The 22,589-nt window shown below is 48.2% G+C and overlaps 1 protein-coding gene and 1 pseudogene across 1 annotated transcript in view; one reads left to right on the top strand and one right to left on the bottom strand.

Annotated features, from left to right (window-relative positions):
- Positions 1 to 1,564: 1,564 nt before the first annotated feature.
- LOC142453154 (uncharacterized) lies at positions 1,565 to 22,001 on the bottom strand (annotated as a pseudogene).
- Positions 21,853 to 22,589, top strand: part of AKAP12 (A-kinase anchoring protein 12) — a 104,316-nt gene continuing 103,579 nt past the window's right edge. The window contains exon 1 of the mRNA XM_075554376.1: positions 21,853 to 22,152. Coding sequence (XP_075410491.1) covers positions 22,000 to 22,152 — 153 coding nt within the window. The 5' untranslated portion in view covers positions 21,853 to 21,999. The remainder of the gene's footprint in view (positions 22,153 to 22,589) is intronic.

Here is a 22,589-nt window from a genome sequence, read left to right as displayed (position 1 = left end):
ATTTCAATCCAGAACAGGTCATTAGGGTTCAATGTGTCAGATTTATTCTTGAGATGGTCTCAAATTCAGGTGGGATATACTCAAAGCCAAAAGGACAAAGGAACACGTCTTGGAAACAATAGAGCCAGGACGCTCCTTAGAATCAAGGATGGTGAGGCTTTATCCTGTTCTTTGGACAGGTTATCATGAGAGACCAGACCCTGGAGAAGGCCATCTTGCTTGGGCATGATAAAGAGGATTAACAAGATGGATTGACACAGTGGCTGCAACAATGGGCGCAAACACAACAACAACTGTGAGGTTGGAGCAGGACCAGGCAGTGCTTCATTCTGTTGTACGTAGTGTCATGTTGAGTCTGGACAGACTTGCTGGCATTTAACAACAATAGCATACAAAAGTCAGACTCTGACTCTACTAAACTTGTTTATATTTTCTCTAGCATCAACTTGAATTCACATAGAAAGGGGTACCCCCCCCACACACACACACACTAAAGAAGGGGAAAAGCACCTCTGGGCAGAGATTTCGTAGTATGCATTTTCCCTGCTAGGCAAGCATCAAGGAACTGACTCTGAGTCAGTGCACCCAGTGGCATCACCTGGGAAAATTCTCTCTGGTCACAGTGAATTGTTTTGTAAATGTAGTTTCGCTAGAACCTAATTTTTTGTGATGGATGATTTAAAAGAACAGGGTGAAGCTGTGAAGTTTTGTTTCCTGCTCTGGAAAAATGCCGCAGAAACTGTTGTGATGTTGAACACAGCTGACAAGGACAGTGCTGTAGGAAAAACTCAAGTTTACAAGTGGTTTTCTTGTTTCAAAAAAGGTGAAATGTAGATTGATGACAAACCTCGTTCTGGACATCTGTCAACTTCCCAAATGGACGAAAATGTTGACTTGTAGTGCATTCAGAGTTCGTTGTCAGACTGTTAATCAAGTTTTCTACTTAGAGGTTCTGAAAAGATTGTGTAATAATGTGCAACACAAAAGGCCTGGTTGGTGGCAGACAGGGAACTTTTATTTTGCCACCATGACAATGCGCTTGCTCATGCATCTCGGTGCACCAGTTTTTGGCAAAAAACAAACAAAAAACCAGCATGCCTCTCTTGCCCATGCACCATACTCACCTGACCTCACTCCGTGAAGCTTCTTTTTGCTTCCATAGATGAACAGAGACATGAAAGAATGGAGAGTTGACAGCATAGAAGAGGTGAAGAAAAACCAAGGGAGGTGCTATCAGCCATCCAAACAGATGAGTTTGGAAAAATGTTTCCAAGAATGGAATCGCATATTGGACATGATGAAGCAGGACCAGGTAGTGTTTTTGTAAGGGGAAAAAAGAAAGTTAAATACAAAATTTTGAAAAAAATAATCTTTTTTATTTTTTCTGGAGGGGTTACCCCTCATACAAGCAATTGATGGTATGTTCTGCTGTTTGCCCCTGGCCTTGATCAGATTTATGATAATGAACTTTCCCATGATTTGTTTCCACAAAACCAAAAAAGCAAACAAACAAAATCAAAAACCAAACTCACTACCATTGAGACCATTCTGACTCGCAGCAACTCTACTGGGCAGGGAGAACTGCCCCTTTTGGGTTTCTGAGACTATAAACCTGTTTTGATTTTTCACTCTCCTCAGCGGTTTCTTTGGCATGGGTTTGACAGACAGGACGCAGATTAGAGGCCATGGTGGAGCAGCAGAGTGTCGCCCTTCTCCAAGCAGCGCAGCGGGAACCACCGATCGTGGCCTGGAGCTGTGGGTCTTTCCTTGGCACCGGCTCTTATGGCCCGCAAACATCAGTCCCGCATCTCTCTGTGCTTGTGGACTGGCTTACTGATCCACTGGGTGTCAGGATTTCTTCTAATAGCTTTACGGATCGATGAGAACTTCGAAAAATGTGTATGTGGAAGCTTCACCAATTCAATTCAGAACTCCCAGGCCTCCACAGTGGCGTCCAACTCGCTCCTTGGCAACCGATTGAAGGCTGAGCAAACTTCAGGTAGTTAACACCACGATGGACAAGTTTGCCATAGGTGCACCCTTGGGCACTGGGCGTTTGTGGCCACCGCGGCGGACTTGAATCCGATAGATGACATAACCTTGCTTGGCCTGGTAGCCCAGTCTGTGCACCTTGTCTGGTCAACGCAGGAGAGTGGGCGGTACTGCCAACAGCAGACCTGCAGGAGAAAGTGCATCATGTTCAACTGCTTCTTCCTCCACAGCTCCTGGATGTACTTGTAAGCACCCACCTTGGCTTACCTGATGGCTGCTGCTGGACGGAAAGGCATGACTCTACATCTTTACGGAGGTAGAAAGCCTTATCTCTCTCCAGGGAGCAGCGAGTGAATGTGCACTGGTCGCCTCTGCTGGCAGCCCAGCGCACAACCCACTGTGCCATCAGGGTTCCTCAGACGGAGCCTTGGTTTGATGCCTATGTGCCCCGTCCTGTGAGGCTCACGTGGTTAAGAAGACATTCCAGTGAGGAAGTCATTGGCCTGGCAACATTCTACCAGGCCAACTCCTGCGTCCTTTCTATCACCGAAGCCACATGGGTTCCCGATGGCAGTCTTTCTTCAGTCACAACCTTGGCATGGTAATCACTAGTAATCCACTTCCCACTGCCACCTGAACACTAGCCTAGGCACGCCTTCGGGGATCACCACAGAATGCAATGATGCCGAAAGATGAGCCTCCTAGGCCAGCAGGCCTTCAAACTACACATGGCCACAGCAACAGACTCAAACATGACCCTTGAACGGGTGGCACAGGGGCAAGCCAAAGCTCATTCCCTTGTACATGAGGTCACCTTGAACCTAGAGCAGACACAATACTAAAAAAGTATTCTGCCATCGAGTCAATTCTGACTCATAGCCAACCCACCCCATAGGACAGGGCGGAATTGCCCTTAGAGGTCTCTGAGACTTTATGCAAACAGAAAACTTCATCTTTCTTCCATGGAGCAACGGATGGTTTTGAACTGCTGACCTTGTGGTTAACAGCTCACTGCATAACCTGATACACCACCAGGGTTCCTAGACCGGACTCGATAGCAACCAAGAACAGCCACAATATTGGTGAAGGCTGTGTGTTGAGAAGCAAGTGTTATTTCAAGTGTTGAAAAGCCACAGATGGTATTTTCCATCGCCTCGCAGACAGGTGAAAGTTGGGCGTGGCATAGAGAAGACCAGAGAAGAATCGGTGGATTTGAATGCTGGTATGGCAGAGAGTATTAAAAATATCCTGAAAAGAACCCGCCAAAAGAACCAACAAATCTGTCTCAGAAGAAGTATGACCAGATGCTCCTTAGAAACCAGGATGGGGAGACTTCGTCTCACATACTTTGGACATGTTATCAGGAGACACCAGTCCCTGGAAAATGACATCGTGCTTGGTAAAGTAGAGGGGACATTGAAAAACACGAAGACCCTCGACAAGATGGATTCACACAGGGGCTGCAATGCTGGCATCTAACAAAAGAACGATTATGAGGATGACCCAGAACCAGACTGGGCCTGGTTTGTTCTGCTGTGTTTCTATAGGGTCACTATGAATTGGAGCAGGCTTCACAGCACCAAAAAACAATGAGTGTTGAGAACTTTTTATGGTTACTCAAGGTTTTTAAAGCATTTTATCATTATGAACTTGCTGAATTGGCCCTCTTGGAGAGTGCCTCACTGCACAACCGAAAATATTGAAACAAACAAACAAACAAAAATCCACACCCATTACTAAGGAATTCATTCCTCATGCGTGACAGAGTAGAACTGCCCTGTAAACTTGCCGTGGCTGGAATCCTGATGAAAGCAGACCTTTCTTCACAGCTTAGCTGGGTGTGTTTGAACCAACTGACCTCAAAGTCGAGCACAAACGGTTTGTACCACGCAAGGGCCTTCAGACACAAGACAGCAAAGACCAAACCTGCTGCTGTCGGTCGAGTTGATTCCGACTCTTAGCAACCCCACGGGATAGAGTGGAACCGCCTCTCGGCATTCCCGAGGCAATAGTCTTGAAAGAAGCAAACTTTTCATAGGAAAAGATGTGGCCTTTGGGTTAGCAGTCTAACACTGGCTATTAAAGATAGGCCACGTGATGGATCTGGACTTTCCCCCCCCCCCAGAAAATATGAACCATGTTCCATTTTGTTCAAGATCCTCGATGGGGGAAATTAACTTTCAACCACCCAGGCCCTTCCTCCCTCTGTCCTGCTACTTCTCCACCCTCTCCAGCCTGCAACCACCTCACCATCAGTGTTTTGCAAACTGCTGCCTCCGTAAAACCTGGGGAAGAGGGAAGCCAAAAGGAGAGGTACCCTTACCAGACAGTTCTGCAGGGGGCGGTGTTGCTCTCAGCTGACCTGCACAGCTACTGTGCCACTGGCTGAATTCCTTGGCTGCTCTGGCTCCTTTGAAGCAGGAGAATTTGGAGATAACAGTGGCCGGGCAGCTGGTAGGTGGGCCTACACCTCCTTTATGGGAGCAAGAGAGGCGACTGGTCAAAGGTACTTATTTACACAGAGGGCCGAGACAGGAACTCTATTGTTTCAGTATTTTATCTTGTCTGATTGTTGCCCTTAACAAGCTTGCTGGCACAACAAAACACTAACCTATTAATACTATGCTGACCTCCAGTTTTAAAGGATATTTTGGGGAGAGTGGAAAAATGAGAAGACTAAGTTGGAAAACCTAAGGAGAATGGGGATTCCAGAACATTTCATTGTGCTTACACAGAACCTGCACGTGGCTCAAAAGATCATCCTTTGCCCAGAACAAGGGGCAACTGTCTGGTTTAAAATCAAGAAAGCTGTGTGTGTTAGTCTAGACTAGAGAAATAAAGCCAGGGACATTCATATATGCATAAAAAAAGAGCTTTCTATCAAAGATTAATTGTATATTAAGAAAACATCCCAGCCCAGTTCAGATCAAGTCCATAAGTCTGATATTAGCCCATATGTCCGATACTAGTCTATGATTCCTCTTCAGACTCACACAACACATGCAATAATGCTGAATGCAGGAAGATCCAGGCCAGCAGGTAGAAAGTCCTGTGGATCCAGTGGCAGTGGAAGTATCTCAGCGCTGGTGTGGGTCTCCACGTGGCTCTTTCAGCTCCAAGGTTTTGGCTGCCAGTAGCACAGCTCCAGCTGGCTGGTCAACAGGAAGAAGAAGAAGCAGAGAGAGTGTGTGTCCCGCCTCAAGGGAGGAAGACATGAGTTCCTAGAATCCTAAGGATGAAGTCACGCCCACAAAGAGGCATGATTGGCTATGACCTGATTGACAGGCTAGACTCCACCCCTTCGCTAAAGTTGATAGGAGATTATGTAACCGCCACAATGTGCATCATGGTTGCATCCTCTCACCATACTTATTCAAACTGTATGAGCAAATAATCCGAGAAAGTGGCTATTATGTAGAAGAATACACCATCAGGATTGAAGGATGTTTATTAGTAGTTTACAATAGGCAGCTGACACAATCTTGCCTGCTGAAAGTGAGGGCGGATTGAAACACTTATTGATGAAGATCTAGGTTTGCAGTCTTCAATATGGATTTCAAACTCAATATAAAGAAAACCAAAATCCTCACAGGTGGACCAATAGGTAACCTCATGATAAACAGAGAAAGATTGAAGTTGTTCAGAATTTCATCTTGCTTGGATCCGCAATCAAAGCTCATGGAAGGACCAGTCAAGAGATCAAACCATGCAAGATCAAATTCCCCTGTACAAGATTCCTTTAAGTTATTAAAAAGCAAAGATGTCCCTCTGAGAACTAAGTTGCATCTGACCAAAGCCATGGAATTTCAGCCGCCTCATAAATGCATGTGAAAGTTGCATGTGAGTAAGGAAGACTGAAGAGGAATCATGCGTTTGAATTGTGGTGTTGGCGAAGAATATTGAAAGTACTGTGGACGGCCAGAAGGCCACACAAGCCTACCTGGGAAGGAGTGCATACAGAGTGCTCCTTAGATGGCACGACTCGGTCTCAAGTACTCTGGACAATTTATCAGCACCACCCCCTCTCTGCTTCACTTCGCTGTTGGCAAGCCACACGGCTGAGACCTGCCAGAGCCTGGTGATGCTTCCATCACCATTGGATCCACAAGACTCTGCACCTACCAGCCTGTGATCTCCTGCATTCTGTACCATTGCATGAGACTGCATGAGTCTGAAGAGGGCTTCATGGACTCGTATCGGACTTAAGGACTTGATCTGAACTGAGCTGGATGTTTTCCTGATATAAAACTAGTTCTTGATATAGAGCTCTCTGTTACACATATATGAGTGTCTCTGGATTTGTTTCTCTGGTCAACCTGGCCTAACACAACTGTAAATCAAAGTTCATTATGCATTGCGACCCTACTTTGGATCCCTTCCAGGTGGGCCAAGTTCCTTGGAAGGACCAGGTTGAATATACATTAACGGTGATCCCCGTTAATATACATTAACGGTGATAGCATTAAAAACCGTGCTCAGAGGAAATGGCTTTTCTCCTTTTCCCTGCCTAGTTCACTGCTAATCCCCACTGGGGGAAGCTCAAGAGACAAGCCAGGCTACATCATAAACTCAGTTCCATCTCAATGGGGAGGACAGTGGTTCTCAACCACAACTGCAGGTTAGAATCGCCTGGGGAACTGTTTACACCACCATATCCCGGCTCCAACCCAGACCAATGACATCAGAACCAGAACCAGTGGGATTGGGATGCAGACATTTGCTGTTAGATGCCAAGAAATCCATTGTCAAGTCTCAGCAGCAACCCCACATAACAGGGTTTCCTAGACTGTACTCTTCACAGGGCTTTCTCCCCCAGCCTCCAAACTCCCTTAGCCCTGCCCCTCCAAGACTCCTTCTGCATAAAGCAATACTTATCAAAACTCCTGGGCATGCCAGTGTACAGCCAAGTTTGAGAACCACGGCTCAAGGCTTACGGTCTCTTGTTTTGTTTCATTTCTTACAAAACTATCTTATACTTAGTATAACGCACCACCCTATAGTGTGAAGACTGTGTGCTAGGCTGTCATATTATACTATAGCAGCGGTTCTCAACCTGGGGGTCACGACCCCTTAAACCCTCATCTACTCCGATAAGGACACATAAGGTAACTAGACACATAGGGACACATAAGGACACAGACTTAATATATTGTCTTCCTTTCCAGCTAATTCACAAGCTCCAGCTGATTCACAGCCGTCTCTGGATTTCCATGTTGTTGTTTGTTGTTAGGTACCTTTCAGCCAGTTCTAATTCATGGTAATTGTGTATAACAGAAGGAAACACTGCCTGGCCTGCAAAACACACCCCCAATCATTGCTATGCTTGAATCCAATTTGGCAGCCACGGTTCCAAACCATCTCATTGACAGCCTTCCTCATTTTCACTGGCTCTCTGCTTTTCCAAGCACGATGACCTGGTCCCATCAGGTAACATGTGTGTACAGAGGTCATAGAGGTTTGTACATGCCCTATACACACATTACGCAGCCTTGAATGCCTAGATATTTTCATTACATAAAAAAGGATAAGACGTGTCCATTATAGATTATATAGAACAAGCATTGAAGAGAGAGAAAAAGATGAAGGTAACAGCTGTTGTTGGGCGGGTCAAGTCGATTTTTGACTTGAGATAGCACCATGTGTCAGGCACCTAGAACTATGGATAAATAGAGCAACACAGATGAACCTCAAAATAATTAAGAAATAAATAGAAGAAGCCAGATAAAAGAAAGTGAATACTAGATGCTTGTTTATACAAAATTTGGGAATATTCGACCTGAAGATAAAGGACAGAAAGCAAATCAGCTGCCTGGGGAGGCAGGTGGGAGCAGGGGCAGGTAGGAGAGGGCGCACAGGGATGCAGGGAGACTTTGGGGTTTGAAAGCTATGATCAACCCAGAACCGATAAACCTACAGAGACAGTAGGTAGAAGAAGGATTCCTGGGGGATACAGTGGGTGAGAGGGGGTCAAAGGGAGCTTATGTCAATGAGTTTAAGAAAGAAAAGAATGTTTTGAAAAGGATTGTGGTAGCAATTGTACAGTACTGCTTGATGTGATTGAACTGTGGGATATCATCTGTATTAGCTCCCAATAAAATGGTTTCAGACATTAAAAAAAAAAAGACGAAGATATGCTCATTACCTTGGCGGTGGGGATAGTTTTCAGGAAGCATTTTGTTAAAAGTTGCCCTCTGTTGTAGGGAACGAAAGAGACCCCAAGTCGCAAACATAACTTAAAGAGAGCATTCACTCAATCTGACACAGGACTGGGCTTCAACAGGCGCCCTGAGGGCATAGTGGGTTGTGTTGGGCCACTAAGCACAAGGTTACCAGTTCTAAACCACCAGCTGCTCCTCAGGAGAGAAATGAGAGTTTCAGCTCCTGTAAAGAGTCACAGTCTCTGAAGCACACAGAGGCAGTGCCACTCAGTCCTCAGGGTCACCCGGCGGCGAATCTACTTGATGTCAGTGAGTACACAAGACAAAGGGACATCGTCCATATTGGGGGGATGATTAGCACGCGGTCACAATGGCGTCCAAGAGTTTATAGAGGATTGGAGGCTTAAATGGGACATGGGAAAATAAGGCAGAGTGTCAGGGAAACATGACTGGTGCAGATGGAACACATCACCGGTGCGGCAGGACCATGGAAACGAGAATGGAACCACGATCGCTTCGCTTTAGGCATGACTCATGTCTTAGCATCTGTGACCCTAGCAGAACCATCTCCGTCAAGGACAAACGCAGGCAAGCCCCTAAGGGAGGCTGTCCTCTCAGGGCTGGCTAAGCAGTCATTCTCTTTCTAGTGGGCTCTGCTGGAGAGCAAAACCATTCACGTCACGGGTTAATCAATGGCCAGAAAGAATTCTGTAGAGGTTTAATCCAGGCGGGACCCCTGCTGTCACTGTCATCAGTAGCTTCCCGCTAACTTGGTGCTCCGATTACACATCCCGGCTCCATTCTGACTCATGGCAACCCCAAGTGTGTCACAGTAGAACTGTCCTCCGCATGGTTTCCAGTGACTGCTTTTCAGAGGTAGATCAGCAGGCCTTTCTTCTGAGGCACCAAGGCCTCCAACCTTTCAGTTAATAGCTAAGGGCATTGGGGTAGCTACATAATCTGGTGTCAATTTGGGACTTGAGAGGATTAAGGGTGAAAGGGTGGAGACTAGTCTGTCAATCGGGTCATAGCCAGTGAGGCTTCTGTACAGGCACGGCCTTCTCCTGAGAATTCTGGGAAATCTGGGATTTCCTCCTTGGAGGCAGAAGACACTGTCTCTCTCTGTTCGCTTCCTTGGAGACTCTCCACAGAGAAGGCAGACTCCCTGCAAGACATCCCTGAGGAGAAGCCAAATGGACCTACCCTGATGCAGCCCTGGGTGCTGCAGAAGCCACATGGAGAGCCCTGCCAGTGCTGAGATGCTTACAATGCCACTGGATCCAAAGACTTTCTACCCACTGGTCTGTGATCGGTCTGTACTTGGCGTCATTGCATGTGATTTGTTAGAAGAGGACTTTATAGACTGTTATCGGACATATGCACTAACATCGGACTTATGGACTTGATCTGGACTGGGCTGGGGTGTTTTCTCAACATTCAATTCCTCTTGTATATACACCTCTTTCCTATACACATATGAGTGTCTCTATGAATTTGTGTCTCTAGTCTACCCGGACCAACACAGGTGTTAACCATTCAAACCAGCCCAAGCTCACCCATTTTTACATTTGCTATGTATGCAGTTCCTTTTGTCAATCACACCTCCATAAAACCCTATTTTTTAAAAATCCCATGGAATGGTCACCTTCCTTTCACATCTCCGTCGTGAATGTGCTGCAAAGTTTTGCTTAGAAGGTTTGACAATGCAAACACATATTGGTTATCCTTTACCCAGGAAACACGTGCACGCACACACAACACCCCATGCTTTGACCCTCTGAGATCACGGTCTCGAATCTCCCAAAGAAAATGCAACTGAATTATTTCTCTCGGAATCTCTTCCAGAGAGTTCCTTAGAGCGCCACAATATTGAACACGTCACACCCAAGTAACTTCACGCTTCAAAGTTTCTGTTGATTCAGTAGAGAAAGCTGCTGGGGGTGTTGCAGTCTTTTTAACGTAACCCGTTGTGCAGAAAGAAAGAGAAATGCACTGAGCTCCACGATGGATTTCCTATCTTTTGTTCTGTTTCATCTCGCAGCGACCCTGCCTGCTGGCACTGTACTTTCAGGGAGTGACAAGAAGGGTTGAAAACAGAGCAGCGAAGAGCCGTGAGCTTTCTCGCTGCTATCTAGTCAATCCTGACGCATAGTGACCTCCTAGTGGGTTTTTTGTGACTGTTTACAAGAGTAGAAAGCCCAGTCCTTCTCCACTGGAGCTTCTGAGGGCTTTGAACTGCCAACCATGCCGATCGCAGTCCAATGTCAGACCACTGCATGGCCCAGGCTCCATAGCCATTAATTAGTCCCTAGGAATGCAAGGAGTCACCAGAGATCCTCTGAGAAGAGCTGGAGGTCTACACCCAAGCCAAACTGACTGCCATCAAGGCAATGCAGACTCATAGTGACCCTATAGGACAGAGTAGAACTGCCCCTGTGGGTTTCTGAGATGGTAACTCTTTACAGGAGTAGAAAGCCCTGGCTTTCTCCAGAGGAGGAGCTGGAGGTTTCAAACTGCTGACCTTGAGGTTAGCAGCCCAATGAGTAACCACTCTGCCATTAGAACTCCATGGCAGGAGGTCAATTAAAAAAAAAAAAAAGAATCCCTCTCCTTTGTGTACAATTCAACCGTTCTTCAGATCAAGCATTTGTCTTTTCAATGGGTTCTTTTAAAAAAATGAAAACAAATAACCTAACCCCCTGCCAATCAGCTAACCTGTTAGGTAGCCAGAATAGGGCCTTACGGTGGCTTGTCTCCCCAGTGCCTGCACAGGGCCACAACAAAGGGGGTGGAAAGAAATCGAGCTCATTCATTTGACACCTATGGAAAAATCCAAACTGAGCCGGCTCAGACACAAGCCCCCTAGGTCCAGGTGGGAGGTCCACTTGGGTGCACAGACGACAGCCAGCCACATGACATCACGCAGGTGCGCTTAAACTCAGCCAATGAGGTTGGCTAATATCTCCAGCCATGCCTCCCCAGCTGGAGTGGGGGTGGGGAGAGATAAGAGCCTGCCACAGGAAGGTAAGCCTCTTTGACTTTTCTCTTCATTCTGTGTGCTCCTGCAGGTCGGAGGGCAGGGGGCGCGCACACACGCAGCCCCCAGCCTAGGACCGAGCTCCCTCTCAGGCCTCTCTCTCAGAGAGTTCTTTTGGGATTTCCTGCTTTTGGCGCCTGGGATTTCCTGTGAATACTTGAAACTTCCCTTTTCCTGACAAAAGGAAGTCACTTGGATTTACAAGAGTGCTTCTGCTGCATGAATTCTTTATGAGCTCTTTCAGCATTGTGAAGCAAGAACAGAGGCACAAACCATTTCAGAAACCCAACAGAGCTGGCTCATGGACAACCTACACGGGGCAGTTCTACCCTGTCCGATAGAGTAACTCCGAGTCACTATTGACTCCTTGACTGTGAGTTTGGGCTTCTTGGTTTAAGGAGGACAAAGATAAGAAAAAGAAAGACCATCTGGGTGAGGGAGCTCCTTAGCAGGCAGTCATGAGCCCAAGAGTTGACAGAGAATGGATGGCTTAGTGGGATGTGGCGAAGACCAAAGAAACAACAACGGAAGCAGGATTGGTGGCACATCCATATACCACAGCCGCAGATGGGACCAGAGAAATGGGACCGGGACCAGGATTGGGATATGTACGCTATGCAAGGCCAAAGGGCTTACAAGACTGGTCCAGGCCCCCACCCCCACCCTTAACCAAGGCAATCAGGGCATATCCCCCTCAAATACCCACTCAGGCAAGCCACTCAAGGAGCCTGCCCCTATTGGGCTGGCAAGAGGAGGAGGGCATCTGCTTCTAATGCACGCTGCTCGAGGGCCAGACTGTTCACTTTCCCAGTTAAAGGTCTAAGGAATTCAATAGAGACTTAATTCACCCGGTGTTTCGCCAATGGGCTTGGGGCTTTCACTGTTGTTGGTGGCCTTCTGCAAACTGAGTGCTCAGAATTTCAGTTCAAGCACATCTCGGTTGTTAGTGCCATCGAGCCGGTTCTGACCGGTAGAGACCCTATGCACAACGCATACATCACACACCTTGAAATATTATTTCTCAGCCCCGAAGACAAAAGTCCTGATGCATTTTCTTGGTCAAAAGGACAAATACTGCCTGATCTCACTTATATCAGCTAGATAAGCAGACACATAGAAATTAGGGAGTAGTGGTGGTTACCAGGAGCCTAAGGAAAAGGAGGTTTTTTTGATTATTTATTTTTTTTGTGGGGGGAGAAGGAGTTCTTGCAAACTTGCACTGAGTGAAACCTGGGCAAAATCTTGGTGACTGTTTAAAGTTGAAAATGTTGGCTTCTTCTTTCAAAAAACCCAGTGTGCTAAAGACATGCATGATCAGTGATTGCGGACAGTCCTTTTTGTCATCTCACTTTCCCCTCTATTTTGTAATTATTTGTTTTTGCTTTTAATGGCAGTGAGGACAGACACACATAAAAAAAAACCTTCGCCAATTCAACAATTTCCACATGTAGAACTTTGTGACCTTGACTGCCATCTTCAGGGTGTGCCATAGTCACTCCTCCCTTTTCTGGATGATTCCACCGCCATTAGCATGGACTCAGTACCTCCAATATTGGAGCTTAAATTCTGAGCACATTATTTGCAGAAGGCTCTGAGCAACAGTGGATGCTGTGGTGGCCTAGTGGTTATGCACTGGTCTGTGAACCAAAAGGTCAGCAGTTTGAAACCACCAGCGGCTTCATGGGAGAAAAACTGGACTTTCTACTCTTATGTTTATTTTTGTCAACTCTTAAGCTTATTGTTGTCAACTCTCTTTGAGAGTCTTCTTCTTCTTCATTTTGCTGTCCCTCCACTTTACCATGATGTCCTTCTCCTGGGACTGGTCTCTCCTGACAACATGTCCACAGGATGCGAGACAGTCTCACCACCCTTGCTTCCAAGGAGCATTCTCTTTCCAAGATGGATTTGTGGGTTAGCATTCTATGGTACTTTCAGTATTCTTCACCATAATTCAAAGCCATTGATTCTTCTTCAGTCTTCCTTACCCAATGTCCACTTGCCACATGCATGGGAGACAACTGGAAATACTATGCTGGAATCAAGTGCACCTGAGTCCTCAAAGTGGCATCCTTGCTCTTCAACACTTTAAAGAAGTCTTATGCAGCAGATTTACCTAAAGGTCAGCAGTTCAAACCCACCAGCAGCTCTGCAGAAGTAAAATGAGGTTTTTGCTACCAGAAGATTTACAGCCTCAGAAACCCAAAGGAGCAGTTCTACTCCGTCCTAAGGTCACTGTAAGTCAGTGCATTAGTCCAGGTTGACTAGAGAAACAAATCCAGAGACACTCGTATGTGTGTAAATGAGAACTTTATGTCAAAGAGCAATTGTACATTAAGGAAACATCCTAGCACAGTCCAGATCAAGCCTGCAAGTCTGATATTAGCCCATATGTCCGATACCAGTCTGTGAATTTCTCTCGGGAGTCATGCAACACATGCAATAATGCTAAATGCAGGAAGATCACAGGCCAGTGGGTGGAAAGTCTTGTGGGTCCAGTGGCAGTAGAAGCATCTTCGTGCTGGTGTGGGTCTCCACGTGGCTCCTCCAGCTCCAAGGCTCAGGCTGCCACCAGCATAGCTCCATGTAGCTTGTCAACAGGAATGTCTTGCTGGAGTGAGTGAGTGTCCCTTCTCCAGCAAGCTATTTATCTCCTCAGCGCCTCCAAATGAGGTCATCAAGCTGTGACCTGATTGACAGGCTAAACTCCACCCCATTCACTCTTAACCGTCTCAAGTTGACAACAGACTAGGTAACTACAACAGAGCCGAAGTGATGGCAGTGAGCTGTAACGCTAAGTGGGTGGAAAGCCAATCGACTCTTGAGAAACATGCAGTCAAAACTATGCTGTTTGTCTGTTGACTGCATTCCATATGCCTCTGTTTATGTTTATCTAGACACAGCTTGAGCACAGCAGGGTGTGGGTGGCAGCCAGGCTGACTTAGTATTTCTTTGTGAATAGTTGCGGTCTAGAGAAGATTGCACAGTGCCTGGGGAGATGCCAACAAAAGAATCCATTCACCTCCTTTGGGTGGTCGCTTGTGAGAAATCTTGAATTCAAGTCACAATCTTAAATCTCAGAAACGCAACGGGTCTGCAAATCATTTGCTTTATATTTAAACTCACAGCAATAAATTCCTTTTTTTAAATTTTAACAATTTATCAGGGCTCATACAATTCTTATCACAATCCATACATATACATACATCAATTGTATAAAGCACATCCATACATTCCCTGCCCCAATCATTCTCAAGGCATTTGCTCTCCACTTAAGCCCCTTGCATCAGGTCCTCTTTTTTTTCCCCTCCCTCCCCGCTCCCCCCTCCCTCATGTACCCTTGGTAATTTATACCTCGTTATTTTGTCATATCTTGCCCTATCCGGAGTCTCCCTTCCCCCCTTCTCTGCTGTCCCTCTCCCAGGGAAGAGGTCACATGTGGATCCTTGTAATCAGTTCCCCCTTTCCAACCCACTCACCCTCCACTCTCCCAGCATCGTCCCTCACACCCTTGGTCCTGAAGGTATCATCCACCCTGGATTCCCTGTACCTCCAGCCCTCATATGTACCAGTGTACAGCCTCTGTCCTATCCAGCCCTGCAAGGTAGAATTCGGATCATGGTAGTTGGGGGGAGGAAGCATCCAGGATCTGGGGGAAAGCTGTGTTCTTCATCGGTACTACCTCGCACCCTAATTAACCCATCTCCTCTCCTAAACGCCTCTATGAGGGGATCTCCATTGGCCGACACTTGGGCCTTGGGTCTCCACTCTGCACTTCCCCCTTCATTTAATATGGTATATATATATACATATACATATATACATATATACACATACATACACACACTTATATCGTTGTTGTTTTTTTTGCATGATGCCTTATACCTGGTCCCTTGGCACCTTGTGATCGCACTGGCCGGTGTGCTTCTTCCATGTGGGCTCTTTTGCTTCTGAGCTAGATGGCCGCTTGTTCACCGCAATAAATTCCTTTTAAAGGGTTAGGAGGATGCTTGTATTGCTCTGAGGTATTGTTGGGTCCATTGCCTGTGGACCCATCTACGACAGAAGAAAACACTCCCAGCCCTGGGCCATCCCCACAGTCATCGCCACTGATGCAGCGACTCTGTTCCTCTCACTGAGGAGCATCCTCTCCTCCCTGACCCTCTACTTTACCACGTGTGATGCCCATTTCCAGGGACTGGTCTTTCCTGATTACATGCTAGGTAAAGTTCTTGTGTCAAAGGTGCATTCTGGCTATACTTCCAAAACAGATTTTTTTTCTGAAAGTATATATGTAGAGGATTCTACTAAAGACTATATACAGCCTATGAATACATCCGTCTTCTTTGAACTGAGGGCAGTATTGTATATATATGGGGGGGGGAGTTGGCCATTGAACTTCATTTGTAAATTGAACTTTTATACTCGTTTCCATATGAGTTTTGGGATAATTAAGCAGTTTTCAACCTGTGGGTCATGACCCCTTTGGGGGTCAAATGACCCTCTCACAGGAGTCACCCAATTCACAGTAGCAAAAGTACAGTGATGAAATAGCAGTGAAAAGAATGTTATGGTTGGGGTCACCACACATGAGGAACTGTGTGAAAGGGTCCCAGCATGAGGAAGGTAGAAAGCCACTGGGGTAATTAGTTACACAAGCCCCGGAAAAAATGGGCCACTCTTGTATCGAGTTTTATCACTAGCAAATGCAAGAGAATTGGATTCTTGAACGATTGCATGTCTTGGGGGCAATAACTGGTCCAGAAAGAGTAGGCTTTTTTTTAAAGGGAAAACAAAAGTGAAAAGTTATATTTCAAGGATGAGAGTTGCTCATCTGATCTAAGTGGACTTGCCTGGAGGCTCTGCGCTAGGCCAGGTATCTGTCTGTAGGTTAAAAGGCTTCTAAATTCCATTTCAATCCTTGCAGCTTCACTGCTCTATAAGTGGGGCGAGGGTGGATTTGCACAGTGGTAAATCTTTCAGAGCTGTGTGTTTTTCGGGTGGTAGATTTGAAGATGGTTTGGTGGGGAGTCAAGATGCCCAGCTAAGATTTTCCGTGTCACATGTGACCTGTGTTTCTTGAGACAGACGTTGGTCTGAGAAAGACAAGTCCAGCCGGCTAGACTGGCAGCTTGTGTTTGTTTTCGAGACACCTCGAGCTGTTTTTTTGAGCATTAACCCCCTCAGGAAAACGGACGGTGCCGCCAGCTGTCCCCTGGGAGAGGCCGGGCAGGGACACCTGCGCCTGGCTGTTTGGAGGAAAGAGAAAGACGGGGGCACTGAGCGCCTCTGGTAGTGAAATGGGAGCCAGATGGCCAAAGCTGCTCCCTCCTCTGTGCCACCAGCCTCAGCCCCCGAAATTCTGGAGGCAGCCCCTGTGCCTAGGAAAGAACTCCTTGGTAACTGGCTTTGAGGGCACTGGCTGCTTAGTGGTAGAGATTTCGCCCTCCATGCGGGAGACCTGGGTTTGATTCCTGGTCAGTGCGCCTCATGTGGCTTCCTGTGAGGCCAAACAGGTTTCCTTGGAGCGTCCATTCAGACTGGGATGGACTGGGAAGGAAGAAAGGTCTGGCAATCTACCCCTGAATGCCAGCCATTGGAAGCCTCATGGCACAAAGCAGTCTGGTCCACAACGGACCCTGGGGATGGTGTAGGATCAGGCAGTGTTTCGTTCCCTGGGGCAAGAGGCAGATTGCACTGCATGGACGATAACCCGATCTATGCTGGGCACCGCATAAATGTGGTGCAAGGCCCATGGATGGCTCTAACAATTTGTGCTTCTCTCGTAGACTTAAAGGTTGATGGATCGAATCCATCCAGCTACACTATGGAAGACAGTCTTAGCCATCTGCTCTACACAGATTATGGGCAACTTTACTCCATGACTTTGAGGTCACCATGAATTTTGACTGACTGTGTTGGAAGAATGAATGAATGAATGAACGAACGAACTTTGGAGGGGTCTGAAGTATCCCAGTGTCCTGTAGTATCCAGAAGGCTGGGCATCTTAGTGTTACAGATTATAAATAATATCAAACTCAACAAATTCACTACCATTGAGTCGATACCAACTCACCGTGACCCTAGTGGACAGGGTGGAACTGCTGGGGTTGTGTCTGAGGCGATAACTCTCCACAGGAGTTGAAAGCCTATCTTTCTCTCCTGAAGTGGGCTGGTGACTTTGAACTGATCTTACGGTTAGCAGCCAACGTGTAGCCACTACCCCACCAGGGCTCCTTAATAAATAACATAGTCATGATTTTTAGTTTTGTTTTTAACAAAAATAATAAGCATAACTCCCGAGTCACTGAAGAACTCAAAGGCCACCATGTCTACTTGTGAGAATCTATTTAAAAGTCTGTTGTTCTAAATATTCCCTTAACCGCTTGAAGGTAAACAAGCGGCCATCTAGCTCAGAAGCAACAGAGCCCACATGGAAGAAGCACACCAGCCTGTGCGATCACGAGGTGTAGAACGGATCAGGTATCAGGCATCAAAGAACAAAAAGATCATATCAATGTGAATGAGGGGGAGTGCAGATTGGGGACTCAAGACCCATCTGTAGGCAACTGGACATCCCCTCACAGAAGGGTTGCGGGGAGAAGAGCCAGTCAGGGTGTAGTGTAGCAACAATGAAACATACAACTTTCTTCTAGCTCCTAAATGCTTCCTCCCCCCACTATCATGATCCCAATTCTACCTTACAAATCTGGTGAGACCAGAGGATGTACACTGGTACAGATAGGAACTGGAAACACAGGAAACCCAGGGTGGATGATCCCTTCAGAACCAGTGGTGTGAGTGGTGATCCTGGGAGGGTGGAGGGAGGGTAGGGTAGAAAGGGGGAACTGATTACGAGGATCTACATATAACTTCCTCCCTAAGGGGGACAGACAACAGACAAGTGGGTGAAGGGAGACGTCGGACAGTGTAAGATATGACAAAACTAATAATTTGTAAAGGGTTCGTGAGGAAGGAGAGAACTGGGAAGGAGGGGGAAAATGAGGAGCTGACACCAAGGGCTCAAGTAGAAAGCAAATGTTTTGAGAAGGATGATGGCAACAAATGTACAAATGTGCTTGACACAATGGATGGATTTATGGATTGTGATAAAGATTTGTACGAGCCCCCAATGAAATGATTAATAAATAAGTAGTCCCTTAACCAAGGAGCTGCTGTAGATGGCACAGGGAGTATTAGAATGTAAACATTTCTTATAAATACCTTTTACTTTCATGAAAGCAGGAAGATGAGTGTCTTCATGGCCTGAAACATGTCATCAAGCAAGCAGCTACTTTCTAATCTGTGCAGGCTCCAGCCAGGAACGCCTTGTTCCACGAGTGGGCCGTACTAGCGGGAGCTTGAAATCTTTCATGGCCTTGTACTACTTTCTGAGCGTTTTAAGACTCGCAGCTAGGCAAAACCGTCTTAGGACTTTCCCACGAACGGAATCAATGTTATCTCACAGCAGAGAGACATTTTGATAGTGTTGTACTACTTTCCGATACATTTTCAAATGAGCCTGACGTTCATTATCCTCAAATCGACTTTGGCAGCGTTTTCAGTTCCTGCCATCCTAAGCTCCTACTCAAGAGCATCCCCGAGGACAGAGAGCGTGCTTGAAAGCTTCCCAGTGCAGAGTGATGGCTAAGTGTCAGCTTCGAAGCCAGAGCCCCCACGGACCCTGCTCTGCTGTCTGACAGCTGTGATGCTCTGAGCATGCGACTTGCTTCTGAGCTTCCTTCCCCCACCCCCGCTTTTTTGGGGGAAAACTACAACACTGGTAACATCACCACCAACCAAATAAAACCCAAACCAGGTGTCTTTGAGCCACTTCCCACTCATGGCGACCCCTTGTGTGTAGAGTAGAGCTGCTCCTTAGACCTGTCAAGTGCAGACAAAGATGGCCAAGCTTAACCAACAGTGTCACCCAGGCATCCTGCTGCTGGCCAACTGAAAATAAGATCGGTGTTAAACAAGCAAGCCTGCTACCATCCAGTCGGTTCCCACTTACCATAACCTGAAAGCGCAGAGCAGAACTTCCGGACGCAGACTGCCATATCTTTCTCTGGTGGAGCAGCTAGTGGAGACTCACCTGGCGCTTCAAACCATCGTACCACCGGGCTCTCAGTGGGCTTCCCAGGGTTGCTGCAACGGTTGAATGTGTTTATGGATGCAAACTGCTTGAACAGTGCCTGGTACAGAACAAGCACACTCATGTCTCTGAAGTCGTCAACATTTAACTCAAAATGGGTGAAATGCTTATAAAGCAAGCATTTTGCAAATATACTGCTTTATTTTTTAATGATAATTTTACTGAGGGCTCTTGCAGTGCTTATTACGATCCATCCATCCATCCATCCATGTGTCAAGCACATTTGTTCATATGTTGCCATCATCCTTTTCAATACATTTTTCTTTCTACTTGAGCCCTTGGCATCAGCTTATTTTCTCCCCTCCGTCAATGTGCTGCTTCTTAAGGGGTAAGTTTCTGAGCAGCTAGGCTGTGTGCACGTCTTCAAATCTTAATAATAAATTCAGAAAACTTATGCTGGGCAATGCCTCTATGATTTCCAAAATGCTACTGTCATTCAGGCAATTAATTAGGCACACAATATTCCAGGGCTTAGATATTGCTTGGGAGAAAGACGGGGCTACTCCTGTAAAGAGTTACAGCCTGGGAAACTCAGGAGCAGTTCCACTCGGCCCTGCAGAGTGGCTGTGAGTTGGCATCAACTCGATGGCAGTGAGTTTGTCTTTTTAAAAAAATATTGCTTACTTCTGTCTACTCCAGCCACACTCAGTTGACAGTGGGATATTTATTTAGTACCTTACCGAACTGATTCCAACTCATAATCGCCTTAAAGGACAGGGTAGAACTGCCCCCCTGAGCTTCCAATTCTGTAACTCTTGACCAGAGTAGAAAGCCTCCTCCTTCTTCCTTGGTGCAGCCAGTGGTTTCGAACTTCTGACCTGGAGGTAAGCAGCGCAATGTGTAACCACTGGGCCATCTTGTATCTCTCTAGTGTCTGTAACTCTAAACCTAAACCACTTCCCACTGCCATAGAATTGATTCCAACTCATAAGGGCATTATACACGGTTTCTGAGGCTCTAAATCATTATAGTGACTAGAAGGGCTTGATTTGTGGTTTAAACTACTGAATGTAGAGTCTTTGGCAGGAAATGTAAACACCTCCACACTCGATTCACAATAAAAAAGTTAATTAAAAAAAAAACTTTACAGGAGCAGACAGCCTCATCTTTCTCCCAAGGAATGGCTGGTGGCTTTGAACCACCAACTTTGCTTTAGTCTAAGTCCAATGCTTATGGGACATCGCCACTAGAATTCCTAAAGATTCGTCATTTTTAATGAGTAATTCCAACTATTTGTGTAAACTAAGGCGTGCTTAACGTAAGCCACAGCATTTTCAATCTCTGCAGACGCCCGGGACAGCGGGATAAGGAATAACGACCCGCGGAGAATTGGTGTGGTTGAATCAGAGTGCTGGTGAGAGATGTCGAAAGTGCGACGGACTGCCAGAAGAACCAATGAATCCGTTGGAGGCACAGCCATGGTGGACAAAGGGGTGGTCGTCAAACAAGAGGAAGATCCTCAAGGAGATGGGCTGACACAGTGGCTGTCGCTACGGGAGACAGGGCAGAGTATTGTTCTGCTGTATGTATGTAAGACAGCTCTGAGTTCAAAGTCACTAGACGCAAGGGACACTTGCCAGGAAAGACTGGATGATTTTCGTCCTGCAGCCTCAACAACCTTCAGGCGTGTGTGCCAAACAATCCGGCCAGAGCTGTCATTTAGTTCAAGTGTTTGATGGCCTGTTAGTTTGTTCACGTATTCATGAAGGGGAACGAGGCGCGCCACTTAACCGGGTAGACTTGGAAGCTTCCATCTGCTGATAAATACGGATGGAAAACCAGGGCCCTGAGATAATTCTCAGCATCACTGGAGACCTGAGTGGCCAGGATGGTGACCCCCAGCACCCGGCGCTCAAATAGGCACATTTCCGGTAACAGCCTCATCCCCCGCCCCAGCTGGGTGGCCGGCCTGGCGGAGGGCTAGCGCTGACATCACTGGGTCCCGAGCGCGGGTCCTCCTGCGCTAACCTCTGCGCGCACAGTTCGGGCCGGTGGGGGTGGGGTGGGGGTGGGGTGGGATGGGGGCAGCCCGGGAGCGCCGGCCTCTTTCGGGCCACCTCGGAGGCTGAGACGCAGGTTCGGAGCCAAACAGGATCTGCAGGAAAGCAAAGGGGGGGTTGGGGTTCGCGTGCGAGCCGCCCGAGAGTCAGCTGCAGCAGGAGCGCCTGCCTGGGGTTATCAATCATCTCATACACCCCAGCCAATCCATGTGTCCGGGGGGCTTCTGCTCGCCCTCGGCTCAGCACCCCCACACCGCCCCTTTCGCTCGCCCCCTCCCCCCAGCCCCGGCCCCCTTTTCGGAGCGAGAGGCGCCGGGAGGGTTCGGGACCCGGGCTGGCGCGTGTCGCCTGCCGCCGGGGGTGGGGCGGGGGGGGGGGGGGAGGTTGCTGCAAGGCGTGTCTGGGGCTGTGCTCATGTGATGAGGCGAGGGAAAAACAAGGGGCGGGGAGGAGGCAACGAGGTGGCTTTTTTTTTTTTTCTTTAAGGAGTTTGCCGGGAGCGCGTCTCCTCCATTCCCGGTCGCGGCGTCTGCGAGGAGGCCGGCGGCATTGCCAGGCGCGCGCGGGACCTCGCCGGTGCAGTCGGCTTCTTGCCCGTCCCTGCGCTCCGAAGGGGGAAGACACCGGCGGCGGCGGCAGCGAGAGAAGCGCCGGGAAGCCATGGGCGCCGGCAGCTCCAGCGAGCAGCGCAGCCCGGAGCCGCCGGAGGCGGCGAGCGCGCCCCTGGCCCAGCCCGAGCCCAGCGTCGGCGGCTCGTCGGCGGAGGAGGCGCCCGGCGCGCCCGGGGAGCCGGACGCCGACCCGGCCACAAAGGTACCGGCGCGCGCCACCTGCCCGGGGCCGGAACCGGGGGTTCCCGGAGTCCCGCCCGCCCCAACTTCCCGGCCCGACCGGCCCCTTTCGAGGATCCTCTGGGGCGCGGGGCGGGATCGGAGCCCCCGTGCGCGCGGCTGGGGGCTTGCATCTTTGTCGCGGGTCTCCGGGGAGGCGGCTGCGCCATCCGCAGTCTTGAAATCCGCCCTGCACACCACCCAGCGGGTCTGCGCACTCTTCCGGTGGGGGCGACCGAGCCCGAGACCAATGGGGGGCGGCGGGTCAGTGTAGCCCACCCATCCACCCCACCCCCATCCTTTCTGCGCGTGTAGAAAGCGCGCGGTGGGCTGGGGCCGCCCTCGGGCCCGCTGCCGCGCCCTGGCTCTGATGCCAGCTGTGCCCGAGCGGCCAGGTTGGTACCCAGCCCTCCTGCGGCA

The sequence above is a fragment of the Tenrec ecaudatus genome, chromosome 7 (assembly GCF_050624435.1).
Source record: "Tenrec ecaudatus isolate mTenEca1 chromosome 7, mTenEca1.hap1, whole genome shotgun sequence".
In the NCBI taxonomy this organism is placed as follows: domain Eukaryota; kingdom Metazoa; phylum Chordata; class Mammalia; order Afrosoricida; family Tenrecidae; genus Tenrec; species Tenrec ecaudatus.
Note: the sequence above shows the minus strand (reverse complement) of the source record. Positions and strands in the feature narration are given on the sequence as shown.